We start from the raw sequence: 19,420 nt of genomic DNA on the forward strand, positions 1-19,420 counted from the left end.
TACCGGCGGCCAAGGTCGGGGAACACGTTTGCGAACGGAGATCTGCAGGAAGGTTGTCTGTTTCCTCCAGGACGCAGGCGCTGTGAGATCGCTCCCCCCCCCCCACAAGCTCTTTCGCTCGCCCAGTTGGAGTTAGCCTTGCACATGCGTGCTTTGGCCGTGCTCTTCCGGTAGGTGCAGAGCCTGTGGGCTGGTCTTTGGCTACCTGAGAGAGAGAGAGAGAGAGAGAGAGAGAGAGAGCGTGTGAAGGCTCCCGATCCCTCCCTCCCTAGGCACACTATCTGGCGGGGATTTTAGTTTATGTGAACCCCAAGTTTTGGCAGCTTTCTGTTAGTTCAGGGGACCGGGCATTCAATAGGCCTTTCTTGAGCAATAATACCCTGTAACTTCATAGGCAGTTTGATTATTGATTAAAAAGGCAAGAATATCGCTTGATCTGTAAGTTTCTTCCAAGACATTTCCGTCAGCTCTTAAAAAGAAAAAAAACCGCTCTCTGCCAGAATTGTAGGAATCGGTTATATTTAAATAAATGCGGATTGGCTTGTAATTTATGAGCTAAAGCAGTGATTTGGCAATTTAAGAGGCATGGATTTCAACTCCCATAATTTTGTGGAGTTGAAGTCCACACATTTAAAAGTTGCCAAATCTGAAAAACATTGAATAAATTGATGGACTACAGTAGGTAAATTAATCTCCAAGTACTGTAGATTACAAATGTATGCATGCATAAATGGGAAGATTAACAAAGAAGTTCTAATGAAAAATAGGGCACCTGTTTTCAGCCGATTTAGAAGATTGCTAAGTACAGTATAAAGCCATTCTCAACGTGATGGATAGAGTGGGTAGACATATAACTATTGCTATCATGGAATATTGTCCTGCCTTCCTTTGGAAAATATGGGCCTTTGGAAATAGAAGGTCTGTTTGTAGATACTCTTTATAGTATAGTATTTATAGTATTTCTATGCTGTCAATGGGAACCAAAGAGTGAGAATGCTAGAGGCTGCCTTCTGTGTTGCTCAAAATAACAGTTTTGAATTGCATTTCACAAAATGCACTGATTACTCCTTCTGGCTCTTTTTACTACGGGTGACTCAGATCTTGACAGTTTGATCTGTGATTCATTTAGTCTTCAATGAACAAGAATAATTCAGCAGAATTCTGGTTTGTACAAGATTGTATATCAATCACAGACAACTCACATCCTGATTTATTAGTTACATACACTAGTAAGTGAATTCACTCAGTGCGATAGTTGTGCTAGTCTTCCAGTGATAAGATAAAATTATGCAGAATGTAAGCTTAGTACTTAGTACTTAGGTTACGTATAGAGTGCAGGAGGTAAGATTACAGAAATATTTAGTGATCAGTCTACTTTTGTGGAATTTGTTCCATATAGAAATAGGGCAAGTTCTTCCAATTACTGCCTGGCCTGCAGCATCACAGATGCTGGCCATGACTAGGTCTGCTCCATTCTTCTTTTCATGGCAATTGAGACTGGAATTTCTGTCACTAAGTGATGCAGTTGTAAAGTGAAATATGTGACTGCACTGCTTAGCAATGGCAATCCTGGCATATTCTGCAGCCCTCGTTAAGCAAGCATTGTGGGTCACTAAGTGAATCCATCTCTGGTTTGAAGTTGGCTTCCAACTGGTTTGCACTCCAAACCAGTACAACAGCAACATGTAATTGTTGCTGTTGCACTGCCCTCCATGTTATACAGCATCTCTCCTGGCTGAGCTGCTGGATTTCATTACTAAGCTGGTAATTGAGACTCTGAGGCTACTAGTTCTTGGGACATCAATTTACCAGCTGGTGATTTTCTTCTTTTTCTTTGTCTAGATCAAACTTTAGACTGCCAGAATGAAATCACCTTGGTTTTGTCATTGGGCATGATCAGTATATGCTTCTGGTAGTAGCCAACATAACAGCAAATGGGGTGGGCTCTGTGCTTCTCCGCATTCACCCAGCATAAGCCTCCACTTAAGCATATTGACCTTACATCTAGACACTCCAGCCCTCAACCTATGCAGGGTCCTCCAAATAGTATAAGGGAGATCGGATTCTTCAGCCATATCCTCCTTTAACGTTATGCCTTCTTCAGTGGTCTCCTTTCTCCATTTTTCCATATGGTTTTGTTTTTGCGTACCCTCAAGAATGTTCTTGCCATAAAGCTTTTCCTAGATGTGAGTCAGTAGGCTTGGAGCATATGTCCATTCAGAGGATGTCAAGCTGGTGATATTGAGTCTGTGGCAACTCAGGAGTTTATGGCCACCATGATAACTGCAGACCTGTCCCAAGTCATCATGAACATCGTGCATAACAACTCATGCTCTAGATCTGGATTTTCTCTTGGGGCAGATGAAATATCATCTGATTCTGGAGGACATTATTATTAGTCCATTGCTGCAGTCAGATCATTTTTTGAATGTTTTTTTTTTTTTTGGCTCACTGGTGCCAAACTACCTGAACAGCCTGCCGCAGATGACTATTGAACCTGTGTGATTAAACTATGTCGTTTTATAGGATTCAGAAGGTAGGCAAACGTTGTTGCAGTGCCTGCGCCTTTTGGAACTATATCTCCCCAGAGATTCATGCAACTCCCACGCTTATGATGTTTAGCAAATTATTTAAAATCAGGTTGTTCTTTTAGGCCTTGGGTAGAGTAGTTTTGGAGTCCTCTTTAGTTACGTTTGAGTGTTTTGTCCTTAAAGTTGGCCATGATTTCTTTTTTACTTTTTTATTTGTTATTTTATCGGGGGGGGGGGGGGTGTCAGGCCTTGAAATTGGATTCAAAGAAAATAAGAGTTAATTTTTCCCAAATGTAGCTCTTCATTAATTTCTGTGTATTTCATCTTTTTTTAGTTACAACCATGGAAATCAGCAGCAGAATTGAGTGTATATTTTTCAGCGAATTCCACCCAACACTGGGGCCTAAAATAACTTATCAGGTCAGTTGTGCAAAAGCTACCTATCTCATTTGTTATGTTATGTTATGTTCTGGTTGGCATCAGTTGTCCAAGATTTTACATTTGCTCTTTATTATTCTTGACTGGAGTTGAAGCCGAGACCTAGGAAAACATAGCACTTGCTATTCATGGGGGGCCCTCCTTTTGTCAGGATGTCTTTCATCAAGTGTAATGCATCTGCTTGTCTATTTTTATTTCTGATTGGGTACTTTATTTTTGCAGTGGTGTATAAAATGTTTTTTCATCTTTGTTTGAAAAGCATGTTGCCATAGTTTAAAAATAGCTTTGCCATAAAAGTTAAGGTAATTATTTATTGATTTGTTTGTCTATTAATTATTTGCAGCTCTGTCTTGTTCCTGCAGGTACCAGAGGATTTTATTTCCCGAGAGTTGTTTGATACAGTGCAAGTATATATCATCACCAAACCTGAACTCCAAAATAAGCTTATCACAGTGTGAGTATTATGTAGGAGCAGTGTAAGAAAAGCCTTACTTGATGAAGAAATACAATTGCTCAGTATTTTGAGTGCTGGAAAGTTAATTGTTTTCTCTCGTTTCTCTCCCCTGCTCCACAAAAATCCAGTACAGCTATGGAAAAAAAGCTAATTGGATGCCCAGTTTGCATTGAACATAAGAAATACACCCGGAATGCCCTGCACTTCAACCTTGGCTTCGTTTGTGATGCTAGAGCTAAGACCTGTGCACTGGAACCGATTGTGAAGAAACTGGCAGGTTATCTTACTACTCTGGAGGTTAGAAATAGCCTAAATATGATATCCTTCATTCCTGCTCTCTGGGCATCTAACAACACATTAAAACCATCAAGAAACAATATTAATGTGGGTAAAAACCAACAGTGAATGCCAGTGATAAACCCAGACAAAAGTATCATCAAAATCCTCTCAGTGCAGCTTCTATTCTCCCAACCTCCAGAGTCTGGAGCATATTCCAGGTCTTCAGTGCTTTATAAAATGCAAGCAGGGTTAGGGCAGTCTAACCTTTGGGATATGATCTTCCAAGCAGACAGGAAGCAGTGTGACAGAAAAGGCAACATAGATGCACCCTTGTCTTCACTCTTCATTTTGTTTTCTCTAATGCTTAGCTAGTGGCAAACTTGATATATTTTTAGGACCTCTAAGTCCTTGAGTGACACCTGATGAAGTTGTGTGATGAATATGGACTGTCATAGCTACCTCTTAGCTGATCACAACAGGCATTTCACTTCCAGTCCTTTGCACTCTGGAAACTTTTGCAGAAGGTTATATAGTCTTATTAAAACTTGTAAAGTATAACCACATTTGTTTTTCTATACCTGCTACTCTATTTCCTGCAGCAAAGTTGTACTATTCCAGAAGTATTCTTCAAACACTTATGCTGCTTTCCTGGGGTACTTTGTGTGCTGTAAAAGTCAAACAGTTTTTAGCTTATTTCAAGACCGTTCATCTACAAATCACTATCTCTTATGCCTACCCTTTTATCACTCTCTGTGACTGTAATAATGATATGCATGATACTCTAAGAGCTTAATTCTAATTTTGAATTTCCATTTTATTATTGCTATGAAAAATATGCTCAGGTTTATTTGAATGAAGTTGTATTTTCTTTTAGTGGGGCACACAGTCAGTCCATGCTACTGCTGCTAGTAATAGTTTGATTGTAATTGATCATCAACTGTGCTCTTTCCTAGCTTGAAAGTGGCTTCATTTCCAATGATGAGAGCAAGCAAAAATTGATACCCATCATGACCATTCTACTTGAAGAACTGAATGCTACTGGCAAATGCACTCTGCCTATTGGTATTTTCACCAAGCATATTGTTATAAAATATATTTTGGAACAAAGCATATTAAAATTCAGACTTGTGATTCTTGGGCAGATAAGCCTATGGAGCACGTTTAGAAAGAAGGACACTTATTATTTAGTGCTGCCTTCTCCACATCTATATGTCTCAATATGAACAGGTAAAAGTAGATAAGAATATGATTTTGCGCAACAGCAGGAAGAATTATGTACCAATGTTCTTGAGCATACAGTATACTGTAGTTTCTATTTATTTGTTGGGTGGTAAGGGAGGTGTCATCTTCCAAAGCAGTATTCTCTAGCATAGTACCTCCACAGTTCTCAGCTACAACCATTGTTTAGATCAAGGGTCCACAAAGTACCAAGAAGTGTTGCATGTTGGTTCTTTGAAGGAAGCTCTTACTGTTCTTTACAAATATACTCTGGCTCTTCTAAATTGACATAATTAAGGAAAAGACACTAATTGTCCTTGGGGTTTTGCATAATTTGAATATTCCCTCTAGTACTAAGTGCAACATGCTGTAAGACAATAAGGTGAATAGGCTATACTGTAACACTATCCTATTGGTTTGGAGAGTGTCATTCACTTGGGTTATCCGATTACTCACTGGTTTGAAAATTGCTGTACATTCAACATTAAAATTTAATCGTGGTTGTAATGTGAGCACTCACCTTCCAACCTAGTCCAATTATGCCCTGTAAAGTAGGGTCTGTTATTGTTGTCCGATGTATTTCAATTCCAGCAGGCATGTTGTGATGGTATAATCTTGCATTGAGATAAGCTTTGCCCCTTTTCATAGATGAATCAAACACCATTCACCTGAAAGTGATTGAGCAACGTCCTGATCCCCCCATTGTACAAGAATATGACGTCCCTGTCTTCACCCAGGATAAAGATGACTTTTTAAATTCCCAATGGGATCTCACTACTCAACAGGTTAGTGCAAAAAATTAGCTTATAATGAACATAGAATAGAATGAACATAGAATAACAGAGTTGGAAGGGACCTTAGAGGTCTTCTAGTCCAACCCCCTGCTTAGGTAGGAAACCCTACACCACTTCAGACAAATGGTTATCCAACATCATCTTAAAAACTTCCAGTGTTGGAGCAGTCGCAACTTCTGGAGGCAAGTTGTTCCACTGATTAATTGTTCTAGCTGTCTCCTTAGTTCTAAATTGCTTCTCTCCTTGATTAGTCTCCACCCATTGCTTCTTGTCCCACCCTCAGGTGCTTTGGAAAATAGCTTGACTCCCTCTTCTTTGTGGCAGCCCCTGAGATATTGGAACACTGCTATCATGTCTCCCCTAGTCCTTCTTTTCATTAAACGAGACATACCCAGTTCCTGCAACCATTCTTCATATGTTATAGCCTCCAGTCCCCTAATCATCTTTGTTGCTCTTCTCTGCACTCTTTCTAGAGTCTCCATATCTTTTTTACATCGTGGCGACCAAAACTGAATGCAGTACTCCAAGTGTGGCCTTATCAAGGCATTATAAAGCTTGAAATAGTCCCAATCATGGATTTCACAATAATATCAACATTGGAGGAAGAACTTGCCTGCAATTTTCCCCTCCATGCCCACCACGAATTAATCTGAGGGATTAAAAATTGACTTGAACATAATTTTTCTCCAAGCAGGTTGAATATGTACAAATTTATTCAGCCTGTCCCCACTATTGAAAGAGGTTCTAGCTAAATGTTTCCTTGCTTTGAGATTCAGACTGCAACTTTGTGTTCTTAATACCTCTGTATTTATTTAATTGCATATTCAGTGAGAAAATTATTCATCAGAATGGAGTTTATTAAGAAGGGTAGCAGGATTCCATGAACTTTATAAATGGCAAAAAAGATTGCAAATCATGGTCACATGCAGGGGTGGGATTCAAAAATTTTAGCAACCGGTTCTCTGCCCGGTTGCTGGGTGGGCATGGCCATGGTGGGCATGGCCTACTCGGCCTCCTGCACCACGGGGGGGGGCATTTTCACCTCCCCAGACTCCGGAGGCTTTTTTCGAGCCTCCGGGAGGGCAAAAACAGCCTCCCCCAGGCTCTGGAGACCCTCCGGAAATGAGCCCGTTTCCAGACTTCCAATAAGCCTGTTTTTCCAGTAGGCCCGTTTAGGTTTTTCCAGTAGGCCCATTTCTCCCCAGGTTCCGGAGATCTTCCAGATGCTGGAAACGGGCCCATTTCCAGACTTCTGGTATTTCTGGTAGGCCTGTTTTTCGCCCTCCCCAGGCTCCGGAGGCTTTCCTCAAGCCTCTGGGAGGGTGAAAACGGTCTCCCCCGGGCTCCAGAGGCCCTCCGTAGGCCGCAAACAGGCCTGTTTCCAGAGTTCTGGAAGGCCCATTTTTTGTCCTCTCAGAGCCTCCACGTGGGCACTGTACTTACCTGGCATCCAAAACAGGCCTCATGGAGACTCCAGGGAGGGGCAGGGTGGAGTGGGCGGGGCCATCTACCAGTTCGGCGAACCAGATGTAAAATTAGCATCCGGTTCACCCGAACCAGTCCAAACCGGCTGAATCCCACCCATGGTCACATGTCCACAGGATGCTGCAGCTGGTCTTAAAAGCAAATCAATTTCCAAGCAGCTGAAATGGGATCATGTGACAGCATTGGGATGCAGGAAGGTAACTTCAAGGATGGGTTGTAAGTATATTTTTTGAGATCCATCATAATTGGTCATTAATTGACCATATGTTAAGCAAAGGCTACCTGTATTTTAGTTATCAATGGCAGATTAATTGAAAATGAAATTTACCTATGCAGTTATTTGTGTGCACGTGAAGAGAGTTAATCTCGAGTGAAGCATGTGGATGTAGATATGAATATGCACACATTCCTTCTCTAAAACTAGGTATTTGCTAAGATCTTTGTTCAGCACAAAAGCAGCAATGCTTACATACGGTCAAAGGGGGAGAAATGTTAAAGTGACGCAAGCAGCACTATCTTTGCCCATTTTCTGTATGCATCGTAACATTACACATTCAAGGGGGCTAAGGCTTGTGGCACAATGCTAAAATGCTGTTTTGCCATTCTGATAACAGCTGTTAAAGAGTCCGCAAATCCTGCTGCACAAAAGGAAATGGCTGTACAGGTAGCAAATGGTACCCAGATATTGACACTACTGCATGAGCTACATTGGCTACCAGTATATTTCTGGGTGCAATTCAAAGTGCTAGTTGTCACCTTTTATAGCCCACCATGGCTTGCGTCTGTGATACCTGAGGGACCACCTTTTTCCAATAGCCTGTACCAGTCCAATCTTGGGGATTGGACGTGCTGCTGATCAGCCAGTGTTGACTGGTGGGGACTAGAAGATAGACCTTTTCTACAGTAGCTCCTGCTCTGTGGAATATCCTTTCAGAAATTAGAATGGCTCCAACCTTGTTAGCCTTTCATAAAACTAAGCATCAGGCTGTGTTCCTGAACCTGCAGTGCTGAATGTGCTAAGGGCTGTTATTGTCAACTGCCCATGTATCTCAGCAAACTTGAAGCAGCAGCTGCCTTTATTTGGGATGTTTTTAGAGGATTTTAGTTAGAGTTTTAAAATGCTTTTATTGTTTTGATTGTAGTATATTTTTTTAATTGTAAGCCTCTCAGAATCATTGGTTGAGATGTGTGGCTATAGAAACTAAATAAATAAATAATTTTAAAACATTCCAAGAACTAATGTTCACACCTGTCAATTCTGATCAGTTAAGCAATTAGTAAAGTGTTGGCAGCAGACCTTAACTTGCCTCAGCCACCCATTTAACTGTAGTTCACATGCAACAGTCATATTTCATGAGATGGGCAGCTACATACATTTGATAAGCAAACAAACAAAGTGAAAGGGCTTAAGACACGCTTCCACTGAAATCAAATGGTTTTTTATATGAACATCATCTCATCTTATTTTGTCTTTCTGATTTAGCTTATGAGGAAAAAAATGTTTATATTTATGTATTGTTAACCTTACATTCATTGCATGCTTCCTCTCTCACATTAGATTCTGCCATATATTGATGGATTTCGTCATGTTCAGAAAATATCAGCTGAAGCAGATGTGGAACTCAATTTGGTTCGAATTGCCATCCAAAACCTTTTGTAAGTGCTAGGTGCACAAAAGAAAAAGCTACTGGGATTGATTACAGGAAAGGAAAGAGAGTGCTTTACATGACATTATTGTGACGTAATGTAACATATAACATTTCAGCAACCACTCTTTAACATCCTCTTTACATTGGATTCTTTTTTGATGGCTGCAGAATTTTTATTGTGTATTCATCTGATACCGTTTTGACCATAGTTTTAAAAAATCATACATGAAGGCTCTTTCTTTACCCTAATTCTGCAACTTTAATCATCTTCCTAATATTTTCATAGGATTTAACTAACACCTTTTCTCCACATACTGTAAATTGGAGAAGTGGAAGGTTACCTTGAATTAATATCACATATCCAATCACTTGTGATACTGGTTTCTCTATAATTTATTTTCTGGATTTTTCTTTTAATATACATATAGTTTTCTATGTTTGTTACTTTCTAATGTATTTCTTTTTATTGTTAGATACTACAATGTAGTCACTCTTGTTTCAATACTTCAGGTGAGTAGAATGTGCATACAGTATGATGAACTGAGATGAGCCTTGGTGGTGCAGCGGTCTAAAGTGCTGTTAAGTAGCTCTTAGCTGCCAGCTGCCTGCAATTACTGTGAGTTCAAATCTCACCAGGCTCAAGGTTGACTCAGCCTTCCATCCTTCTGAGGTAGGTAAAATGAGGACCTGGATTATGGGGGCAATAAACTGACTTTGTATAAAAAAGAACACCGCTTAGGGGGGGCCAAAAGCCCTACTAAGCAGGTATATACCAAAGTATGAAGGCTATTGCTTAACGCATTGTAAGCCGCCCTGAGTTTCTGGAGAAGGGCGGCATATAAATCAAACCAATAAATAAATAAATGATAAAATATCAAGTTGATATATTGGCATGATTATGCATATAGAGCAATTGTTTCTCCAATAATCCCTTCCTGCTTCAGCTCATAATAAACTGATGAGAAATAAAAGGATATGCGTAGACGCATGCATTTATAATCTGTTACATTATCACAGGAAAGAGTGTTGATCTCTGTCTTCTACAGCTCCTGTATCTTTTTCAATTAGGCTTTAATGAAACCCCAAAACAGAAAATTTGAGATTATCTAGTCCCATTTTAAATAAAAAGGGAAGCCCTAGTTATCATACAGGATATTTTGATGCTTAAAAATCTGATAGTTATTAATGAAATGAGCAGTCCCTGATATTTGAAAACAATATATCTCAAGTACATGTCTTAGGGGAAAAAAGAATGGTTACCATGGAAAGAATATGTATGCTAATTGCCAAAAATGTTAAGAGTTCAGCTACTATCTTGAGGTGTCAAGGAAGGTGTCTTAGAAGCTGTAGGAATTCACTATTCTAACCCACCTCGCCCAGGGAACAGAGATGCTGCTGATGTTAGAAGAGAAAATTGACTTTGGTGCTCATCCTCTATATCAAGGCCTTTTGAGCATCAGAAAAGGGCAAAGGGACACTTTATTTCTTCTATGAGCCAGACCTTCCCAGCTCTCATTCTGTATCAATTAAGATTGATCTGTCCCTTCATCAGAAAACTGTATTCTAGAGTTCCAGATTTTAGACTGCAGGTACGGCAGAAGTTCTATGATCTCAGTGAGAAAGTTCTATAACCCAAAAGGCAAAAGTTTGTTAATTATTACTATAAAGTAATATACTATACTATAATGCTACTTGATACTATTTGATTATTTCATGTAATGCTAAAATTATTATATGCCACTATCAACCCTGTTGGAACGCTTTTGATGAGTAATTAATCGGAATCCCAGGAGTAGCTAAAACGCTGCAATTCTGCCACTATTGACTGAAATCTCTTTTTTCCCTCCCACAGTACTCAAATGTTTACTGCACAACTCCTAAAGTTCAGGATCTAGTGGATGATAAGTGTTTGCAAGATGAATGTCTCTCATATGTCACAAAACCAGGTAAAGAAGCATGGATGGCTGAAAATACAGTCCTGTTTGTATCTGTTCAAACTACATCCTTGGGAGTTGAGTTGAACTTAATTTCAGGAAAGTGTGTATTTTCCATCTAATTCAGGGGAACTAGTATAAAATTGGTTCTTTTCCTCCTACTTATCAAGTATGTTCTTCCTGTTAAAATATTTGGGAGAGATTGCGTAAAATCAAAGATTATTAATATAAGCTATTTACTAAGCTATTGTACCATATAGTTCCATAAAACAATCATTTCATGACAGAAGTAGTCATATGAATAATGTATAGCAGATAAAATTAATTAGTTTGCTCTTGGCTGACTTTCAGTCCAAAATAAAAATCTTATAACAATTTAATTGCTGGCATTGCCACTGACAGCAACAGTTCCATAAACTATATTTGGCAGTACAGATTAATTTGCATCCACCCTTGGAATGATATTTTTAGTCCTTATTTAGGCTAAATGCAATCCACATTGTAATATTGAATGCTGTTCTTATTTAATTTTTAGCTATTTTGTTGGTAGACATCATCTTCAGCAGCTTTCCCAATTTTGTTCTGTGACTATTTTCTATAGGACATAAGCGAGCCAGTTTGAGAGATGTTTTCCAGCTCTACTGTGGACTGAGCCCTGGGACAACTGTTCGAGACCTTATTTGCCGCTATACCCTCCAACTCCAGAGAGTGGATGAAAGGTAGGAAAGCTTCCCCTCCCTTCAAAAAACCATAATTCAGCAACAGTATATGCCACATAGAGCAATTAAAGGTTAAATGTGTGGTTTCAATCTAATCACTGTTGTCTTATCTATAAGGCTGAGAACTTTGCTTGAGAGCTGTATTCATCAAACTACAATTCCTAGGGCTCTATCTAGACAAGTAGAAGCAGCACAGCTCAGCTTACTTAACAATGGATATATATTTTCAGAACAAATACATCCTTTTCTTTTTTCCAGCTGCTAGATCACATAATAATGAGCTAAATCAAAATATGAAGTTCCTTATTTTAATTTGTTTTCTATCCTATTCTTTTCAGTAAACCTGTGTGTAAGAAGAGTCTGGTTATTTGATTAGTAACAGTAGCATTACTTAGTCTCATAAAATGACATTCTTGCTGCATAAGTGTTCAGACTTGTCTTTTAGTATCAACTGGGCAAAGCATTCGTTTGTTCTAGAAAATTTAGAAACTTAGGGATGTCTGGAAAGAGAAATAATTGTCATGATCTGTTTGTGTCCATCAAACATGTAACATGTACGTCATATACTGTTTGTCAATTGTGGCAGGCAGAAATTTGATAATTGTTTGCCTGTTGGTTGATCTTAAATTGTCCTTTGAGCAATTCCCTCTCCAAATACTCATTAAATACATGAGTATGAAATGTATGAAAAAGGTTCTTATATTTTCACCTCTTTCAATATTTATATCAAAATTTTCCATGCATGTGTGCACTATAACAGTCTGGTACAGTACAGAAAAAAAAACAGTCCAAAAGAACACATTTCTGTACCAGAAATACACATATATCATTCCTGTGGATCTCAAAATCCATCTAGATAGCAAAAAAAGAAACACTGCACAGTGTCTTAAGAGCCATGGTGGCTCAGTGGTTAGAATGCAGTAGCTATTAGCTAACTCACTGCTCACTTCAGTAGTTCAATTCTGAGCAGCTCAAGGATTGACTCAGCCTTCCATCCTTCTGAGGTCAGTGGTATGAGGACCCAGATTGTTGGGGGCAATATGCTGACTCTGCAAACCGCTTAGAGAGGGCTGTAAAAGCACTGTGAAATGATAAATAATTCTAAGTGCTATTGCTATTGTTATTAAATATTTCTGCATCTTTCTCTTGTTTAGAAAACTTATCCAGTTTGGGTTGATGAAGGGTCTTATTCGGCGGCTCCAGAAATATCCTGTAAAAATAGTTAGGGACGAAAGAAGTCATCCAGCTCGACTATACACTGGCTGCCATAGCTATGATGAGATTTGTTGTAAAACAGGTAAGGAATTATATTCTCTGTATTCATCTACTCAGAACACATACAGTAACTTATTAATAGATAACAAAACAGAAACAAAATATTTTAAAAAATAAATAGGAATAACATTATACCAAACAATTCTAAAGCCAGGACAATCTTTAGATTATTTGGAAATATAAATCAATTTCCTAATTGATTTTGCCTAAGCAATAGAATTATACTAATGCTCTTCCATCATTATTTTTTTACTTCTCTCTAGGAATGAGCTATCGGGAATTGGATGAAAGATTAGAGAATGATCCCAATATAATTGTTTGTTGGAAATGAGACTCTTTGAGACATGGGATGATTATTATGCCCTGTTAACTTTCAATTGGACTGCATGAGACATTGTGGTGGCCCCAGGACTCTTCTGGCTCATGAAAAACAGCATGGCTTAAACTGTGGTAGTCCCTGGAAAAAAATGCGGTAAATGGATTTGACTCTCTTTGATCAGCAGAGATGCAGAACCATGCTTCTTTTTTTTTTGTGGAGGGTGTGTTAAAAGACACACAGCAGTATAAAGAAACTTCAAAAGTCTATGGTGTTGAGCAAGGGATAAAATAGTTTGAAAATAGTTTGGAAGGAACTGAAGTGGAAAAATGCCTAGCAGGGAATGCTGTACCATAAATTCTCTTGCTTAATCTGCTGCTCCTCAGCAACAGCAGAAAAATCTATTCTGCTTATTACATTCTGGATTTTTCACCCTAACTAATAACTATATGCTTCTCTATCATAATATGCCTTCTTCTTTAACAAAAGGGAACTGGATGTCCCATACCCACTTGAAATCCTTTGAGTTTTGAAAAAAATCTGCAGATTATAAATAATGGATAATCATGCTAATAAAAAGCATGCACGCTCTTTTTGGGAAGTAAAACTGGAAATACAGCTGCAGCATAGTTATATTTAATATAATTGGGCTAAACCTATTTACCTTGTATACTTTTCAAAACTACTGGTTGTGAGAAAGAATTATGGGCCTCTTCTATTTTATATAGTTCATATAAACTAGAATATTTTTATGTGGAAATTTAATGCAAATGCAGCAATTGAAAGGAAAACTAAACATAGCAAAAATAAAAACAATTGTTTAGAGTCTCTAATTCATTATTTGATATCTTCCTCTTATAAATTGATTAAAGCTTTTCTATCTGAAGACAACTTGATGTATATGTGTGGAATTTTGATAAAATGTGAGTGCTACCACAAACTAACTACTTTAGTAAAGGCAGACGGTGCCAAATACAAGTCCTCACTTATCGATCACAATTAGGACCAAAAATTCTGTCATGAAGCGATGTGATTATAAAGTGAAACATCACATGACTAATCCCAACAATTACGGCTGCAGCTATGAAACATGATGTCACATGACCAAGTGTGACTTCCTGCTGGCTTCCGCATTGATTTTGCTTGTCAGGAACTGGCTGTGAAAATCATAAAGTCACATGACCGCAGGACTCTTCAATGGTTATAAATGTGCACTGGTTGCCAAGCACCCAAATCTTAAATCACATCAACTGAGGAGGGTAATGCAGTGGCCACAATTTGGGGGACCAGTTGCAATCTCCTTTTTCGGTGCCATTGTAACTTCAAATGGTTACTGAATGAGTGATAAGCCAGGACTACCTGTATTCATTTGAAACCATACTGAGGACATTTCTCTCGCAAGACCTCCCAGAAACACTTAATCACATTAATTAAACTGTCTTTTTTATGTGGTGTGTCATTTCCAAATACAGCACTGGACTATATCTCCCCTGTAATTTTCATTTTCTAAGAATATTCTGTATACATACATATATACACATGTACATGAACATACATAGAGGATACAGAGGCATTACTGGAAATAAAAGTGTTACTTGAGCAAATGTTTTTTTGAAATATGCTAATTTCTCATTACTTTAAAAATAAAGTATGTTAATGTCCACGTGTGCTATGCTATTTATGAATACAGTAGCAAGTATATATATTTGGCAAATATATACATCTTAGCTGACCTAAAGTCCTGTAACAGTTTTACAAACTTTTTACGTTCTATTACTGCTGCATTCTATTAAATTGATGTTGATTGATTATGTGTCATGAATTTCAACTCTTAGCAGCCACATAGATTTGCTGCTTGAGTGCATCTAAGCTAATGGAAATTATTGTTTTAAAAGTATATTTTCTGAATCTCATTTTTATTTTAGAGAGGTGCTCCATAATTTTTGAGAGGGAAAAGAGATTTGAGTTTAAATAGAATCTTAAATTGACCTTTTTGTACTTTTTTCTCTGCCAGCTTGATAAAACTCAGTTTGATTATTTATGTTTTGGGGGTAAATAGCTGTTGAGCACATAAAAGATTATTTTTGAATGTATCATCATTTCAAGAAGAGAAAAGCCTCAGATTACCAAGGGAGTATTCTGATTTTTAAAAACTGCATTTGAGAATAAAAAGAATATTTTAGCATTATAATTACAAGCTACTGTGTACTTCAGGGATTAAAGATGTATAACTTCTACCGGTAGTTCAGATCAAACCTGACACATTTCTGTTTTGTCCTGATTGCAGCTATATTCATATTTATACTTTCATCTCTTCTTTAAGGGTCTGCCTCTTGATGCATTTTGTTGTTATTGTTCACAATTCTGTAAGGCAAGTTAGGTACCCAAGTAAATAGTTCCAAAAGATCAAAGTAATTTCCTGGAGGAATTTGCATATGCTCTCTTTAAATCCAGCCAATATTTTTATTTGCTGAGATTCCAGATCAAAATTAGTTCTCCTCCTTGTTTACGACCAGTGAGCTGTCAGCACTGATCATATTAGTATCATGTGCCAGGGTAGAATGTGATTGAATAGTCTGCAGTTTACTGCTGTTGTGCAAGATTTGTTACTTTATTTAACTAAAACAAAGCCAACCCTAAATAAATCTGGGCATGGATGAGGACCACTAGGGTTTCCTGGCCTCTTTCATACAGCCTGGAGAATTCTGAGAGTTGAAGGCAAGTCCACACATCTTATCGTTGCCAAGTTTGACAAACACCAGCCTAAACTAAGCAGGGAAGTCCAAAGATAGAAACAGATGTGTTCCATGAAATCGAGACGAGCCTAAATTTGTGAGGGGCTTTGTGTTCTGCAAACCGAAGTATTGTAATAACTGGTCCATTGGTTGATTTCCAAGTAACCCCCTCCTCCCAAATGTCTCTGTTATTAATTTATGGGCTAGCACGTTGAGCGAACCAGCCAATGAAATCCCAGCCGGCAGGAAGAAGCCGCCATACGGGGGGGCCGCCGCTAGAGGGAGAGGCACCTGGGGAGCGCGAGCTCGTCACCACGGCAACGGCGTCGGCCTTGAGCTTTGTCAGCCGGCGCCATGGAGGATCTGTTGCCGGAGGTTTTGCTGCCGGGAGAAGCCGAGATCTTGGTGGAGTCGCTCAGGAGTTTCCAGCTGCGGGATATCGGAAGCCATGAGTACGGGAGGGGGATGGGGAGCGGGGTGCGAAGGGGAGACAGAAGCCTCGCAGGGGAGAAACTCGCTACGGCTTTGTTTCGGCTTTGCCTCGAGGGTTGAATGTCAGTCGGGGCTACGGGCTTTCCTTTCCTCGAGCAGCCCCCTGCTTATTCTTATACAGAAATGGAAGACAAATCCATTTGCAAATAAATAACTTGTTACGACCGGCAGTTATTATTTTCAAAAGACCTCAAGTCGTTTTTTCCCATGTATTTAAGCGTATGGGATAAAGCAGGGGTCTCCCAACTTGGCAGCTTTAAGACTTGTGGACTCTAACTCCCAGAATTCTCCAGCCAGCATAGCTGGCTGGAGAATTCTGGGAGTTGAAGTCCACAAGTCTTAAAGCTGCCAAGTTTGAAGACTTCTGGGATAAAAGAAAAAACAAGTATTAGGAGCCTTGAAAGTGGAAGATAGGAGGGAGGCTGGCAAGACGTTCTGCTTGGAACTGCCCTTCCATCTAAAGGGAAGATCCAAACGTTGGGACAAGCCCACTTTTATATCAGTTCCATTGCTGCAATTGGAAATAGGAGTGGACAATGAAAGAGATGTCAATGTTTATATTCTGATTCAGGGGTCTCCAAACTCCAAACAGCCAGCTTTGCTGACTGAGGAACTCTGGGAGTTGAAGTCCACAGGTCTTAAAGTTGCCAAGTTTGGAGACCCCTGTTCTAATGGAAGAGAAAATGGTAAGAAATACCATCAAAGCCATCAATACCTGGGCCATCCCTTTGGTTCGATATATTTCTTGAATTGTTTACTGGACACACGCTAAACTGGATAGCCTGGACAAGAAAAACAAGAAAACTGATGACTATTCACTATGCATTAATTCCCTTAGCGATATTGATAATTATACCTGCCTCACAGAAATGGAGGCAGAGGTTTATTTCAAGTGAAACAACTGCCGAAGAAGAAAAGCGTGCATTGGCTGATGATGAAAAAGACAGCGGAGAAGAACATTGATGCAGGTTAAAATTTGGAACTTATTAAAAGTACAGGAAACAAAAAGTGAATATCAAAATAATGTAATAAAAACTGGAGCAATATGCTGGCAACAAAAATCATTACATGGTCAGTTTCTACAAAAGATACAGAGGAAAGTGGATAAAGATAAAACCTAGCAATGGTTTACAACTGGAACATTAAAAAAAAGAAACTGAAGATTTGATTTTGGCTAAGTAAAAGCAAGCTATTTGAATTAATGTAGTCAAGGTCAGAATTGAGGGAAAAATCATTAAAAGAGCAGATCATGCAAAGAAGCATAAAAAACCAAAATATAGATTACACAAGAAGATTATGAACAATAGAATAGAATAACAGAGTTGGAAGGCACCTTGGAGATCTTCTAGTTCAACTCCCTGCTTATATAACATATCACAACCAACAAAAGTATTCATTGAAACATCTCTAAAACTTCTACTTGCCCATTATTGCAATCACTGTTGCTTATTCACAATTTTGTTAGCATTTATCTAAAGTATGTTTCAATCCCATATTTTATTTGATCTGAGATCTTTCTTTCTCAGTCTTCTTCTACAGTAATTATTTCCCAAATCAGCTTTAGAAAGAGGTTTAGAGAAAAAGGATTTACAGAGTAGAGAGGGCACTAGACTAACCAGTGCCCTTTCCCTTGACAGAGAAATATCATTGAATGACTCTGAAACAAGGGTTGTATATTTATTAGTGGAAAAATACCCTCCAAAGTGAATGAAGGGCAAATTCTGTTAGTTTTCCACTAGGAAAATTCAATGTCTGACTTTAGCAAGCCAAGGAGTTACCTTTGAGATTTTTCTCAAAATTGGATTACACTGGAAAGTATAGGTGATCAAAAACAACATTGGCAGGGAAATACAGTAGGGTGAATTATGTAAGACTGTGATTGTAATAGTGGTTGTAGGGAAGTATTGGAATACCAGCCATAGACATGAACTGAAAGCTAACATACAGTGACAATAAAGTTGTTATTATTATTATTTTACTGTAATTCCTAGGTGGCTACGGCAACAGCAAATGATTGAAAAGTTGAACATGCAAGCCATACTGAGTGCTTCTGCTGGCCATGAGCAGATCCTTATTGAGCTTCTGGTGAATAATGGCAAGGTATAATGAATTTAGCCACTTAGTCACAAGAAAATCATTATATTATGACAAAGGCTACATTAACCTGAATAAATATGAACTTGATTTGGATCAAAATCTCTTTTATTATTTATGTGTTTGGCAATATTTATATTTAGAAATGCATAGCTTTATACAATTACTTTCTGGATCAATTTAATCTTACTGTAATCATATAAACATATACAGCAATAGCACTTAGACTTATATACCGCTTCACAGTATTTTACAGCCCTCTCTAAGTGGTTTACAGTGTCAGCATATTGTCCCCAACAATCTGGGTCCTCATTTTACCAACCTCAGAAGGATACCTTTGCTCTAGTTATACAAATTAAGTGGCAGGATAGAAACAATATGCTTCGTTTCTCTGTGGAGATTCTCAGTCAACCAGGTCATGGTTGTCCCAAATGTGCTTTTTCAATAGGCATCTGGATTTAGTTTTTCTTTGAAGATGCTCTGCTTCTCATCCAAGAAGCTTCCTCAGTTCTGAACTGATGAGAAGCGAAACATCTTCAAGGAAAACCAAAGTCCAGTTGCCTTTTGAAAAAGCACCTTTGGGACAATAAGCTTCGTTAGCACTTTGTAAATTTCATAACTTAACTACAGCCCTTTGATTAAATTATGAGGAAATAATTCATCTGGAATGAATGGTTTTAACTGTATACATAAACTATAACCCTACTGGAGGAAACATCATGACTAAGCAAACCTACTAAGGACATGCATTGAATGAGCGCATGAGCAAGATACAGATACGTATTCAGGGCCGGATTTTCCTATAGGCTAACTAGGCTTCAGCCTAGGGCCTCAAGATCAAGAGGGGCCTACATTCAAATTGTTAGCAAAATTAAAATTACACTTTCACTATAGGTGAAAGGGCCTCATAAGTGGAATAGCCTAGGGCCTCTTTTCATCTAAATCTGGCCCTGTACGTATTCCTTACAAAACAAAATATGTTTCCATTATTGTTACAAATAATATTT

At 38.5% G+C, this 19,420-nt stretch overlaps 2 protein-coding genes across 3 annotated transcripts in view; both read left to right on the top strand.

The window, feature by feature from the left end:
* Positions 1–14,658, top strand: NPRL2 (NPR2 like, GATOR1 complex subunit). 2 transcript variants are annotated; one of them, XM_070933725.1, is made up of 12 exons: positions 1–170; positions 2,866–2,951; positions 3,332–3,423; positions 3,552–3,720; positions 4,656–4,764; positions 5,569–5,705; positions 8,758–8,855; positions 9,322–9,358; positions 10,701–10,794; positions 11,384–11,501; positions 12,656–12,798; positions 13,040–14,658. In XM_070933725.1, the coding sequence occupies exons 2-12, from the start codon at positions 2,874–2,876 to the stop codon at positions 13,105–13,107; spliced, it is 1,143 nt and encodes a 380-aa protein (XP_070789826.1). In that variant the 5' UTR covers positions 1–170; positions 2,866–2,873; the 3' UTR covers positions 13,108–14,658. The 2 variants fall into 2 exon arrangements, with proteins under 2 accessions (XP_070789826.1, XP_070789827.1); XM_070933726.1 differs by lacking the exon at positions 1–170 and having other exon boundaries at positions 2,865–2,951; positions 3,313–3,423.
* Positions 11,862–19,420, top strand: part of ZMYND10 (zinc finger MYND-type containing 10) — a 21,102-nt gene continuing 13,543 nt past the window's right edge. Inside the window, exons 1-3 of the mRNA XM_070933727.1 lie at positions 11,862–11,882; positions 16,052–16,279; positions 18,311–18,419. Coding sequence (XP_070789828.1) covers positions 16,182–16,279; positions 18,311–18,419 — 207 coding nt within the window. The 5' untranslated portion in view covers positions 11,862–11,882; positions 16,052–16,181. The remainder of the gene's footprint in view (positions 11,883–16,051; positions 16,280–18,310; positions 18,420–19,420) is intronic.

This window comes from Pituophis catenifer, unplaced genomic scaffold (assembly GCF_029215685.1).
Source record: "Pituophis catenifer annectens isolate HBS135680 unplaced genomic scaffold, rPitCat1.0.hap2 SCAF_2, whole genome shotgun sequence".
In the NCBI taxonomy this organism is placed as follows: Eukaryota; Metazoa; Chordata; class Lepidosauria; order Squamata; family Colubridae; genus Pituophis; species Pituophis catenifer.

Coding starts and splice junctions, on each gene's coding strand:
- NPRL2 (XM_070933725.1), top strand. CDS start 2,874: ATGGAAATCAGCAGCAGAATTGAGTGTATATTTTTCAGCGAATTCCAC. Junction 2,952..3,331: donor GGCCTAAAATAACTTATCAG/GTCAGTTGTGCA, acceptor TTGTTCCTGCAG/GTACCAGAGGATTTTATTTC. Junction 4,765..5,568: donor CAAATGCACTCTGCCTATTG/GTATTTTCACCA, acceptor CCCTTTTCATAG/ATGAATCAAACACCATTCAC.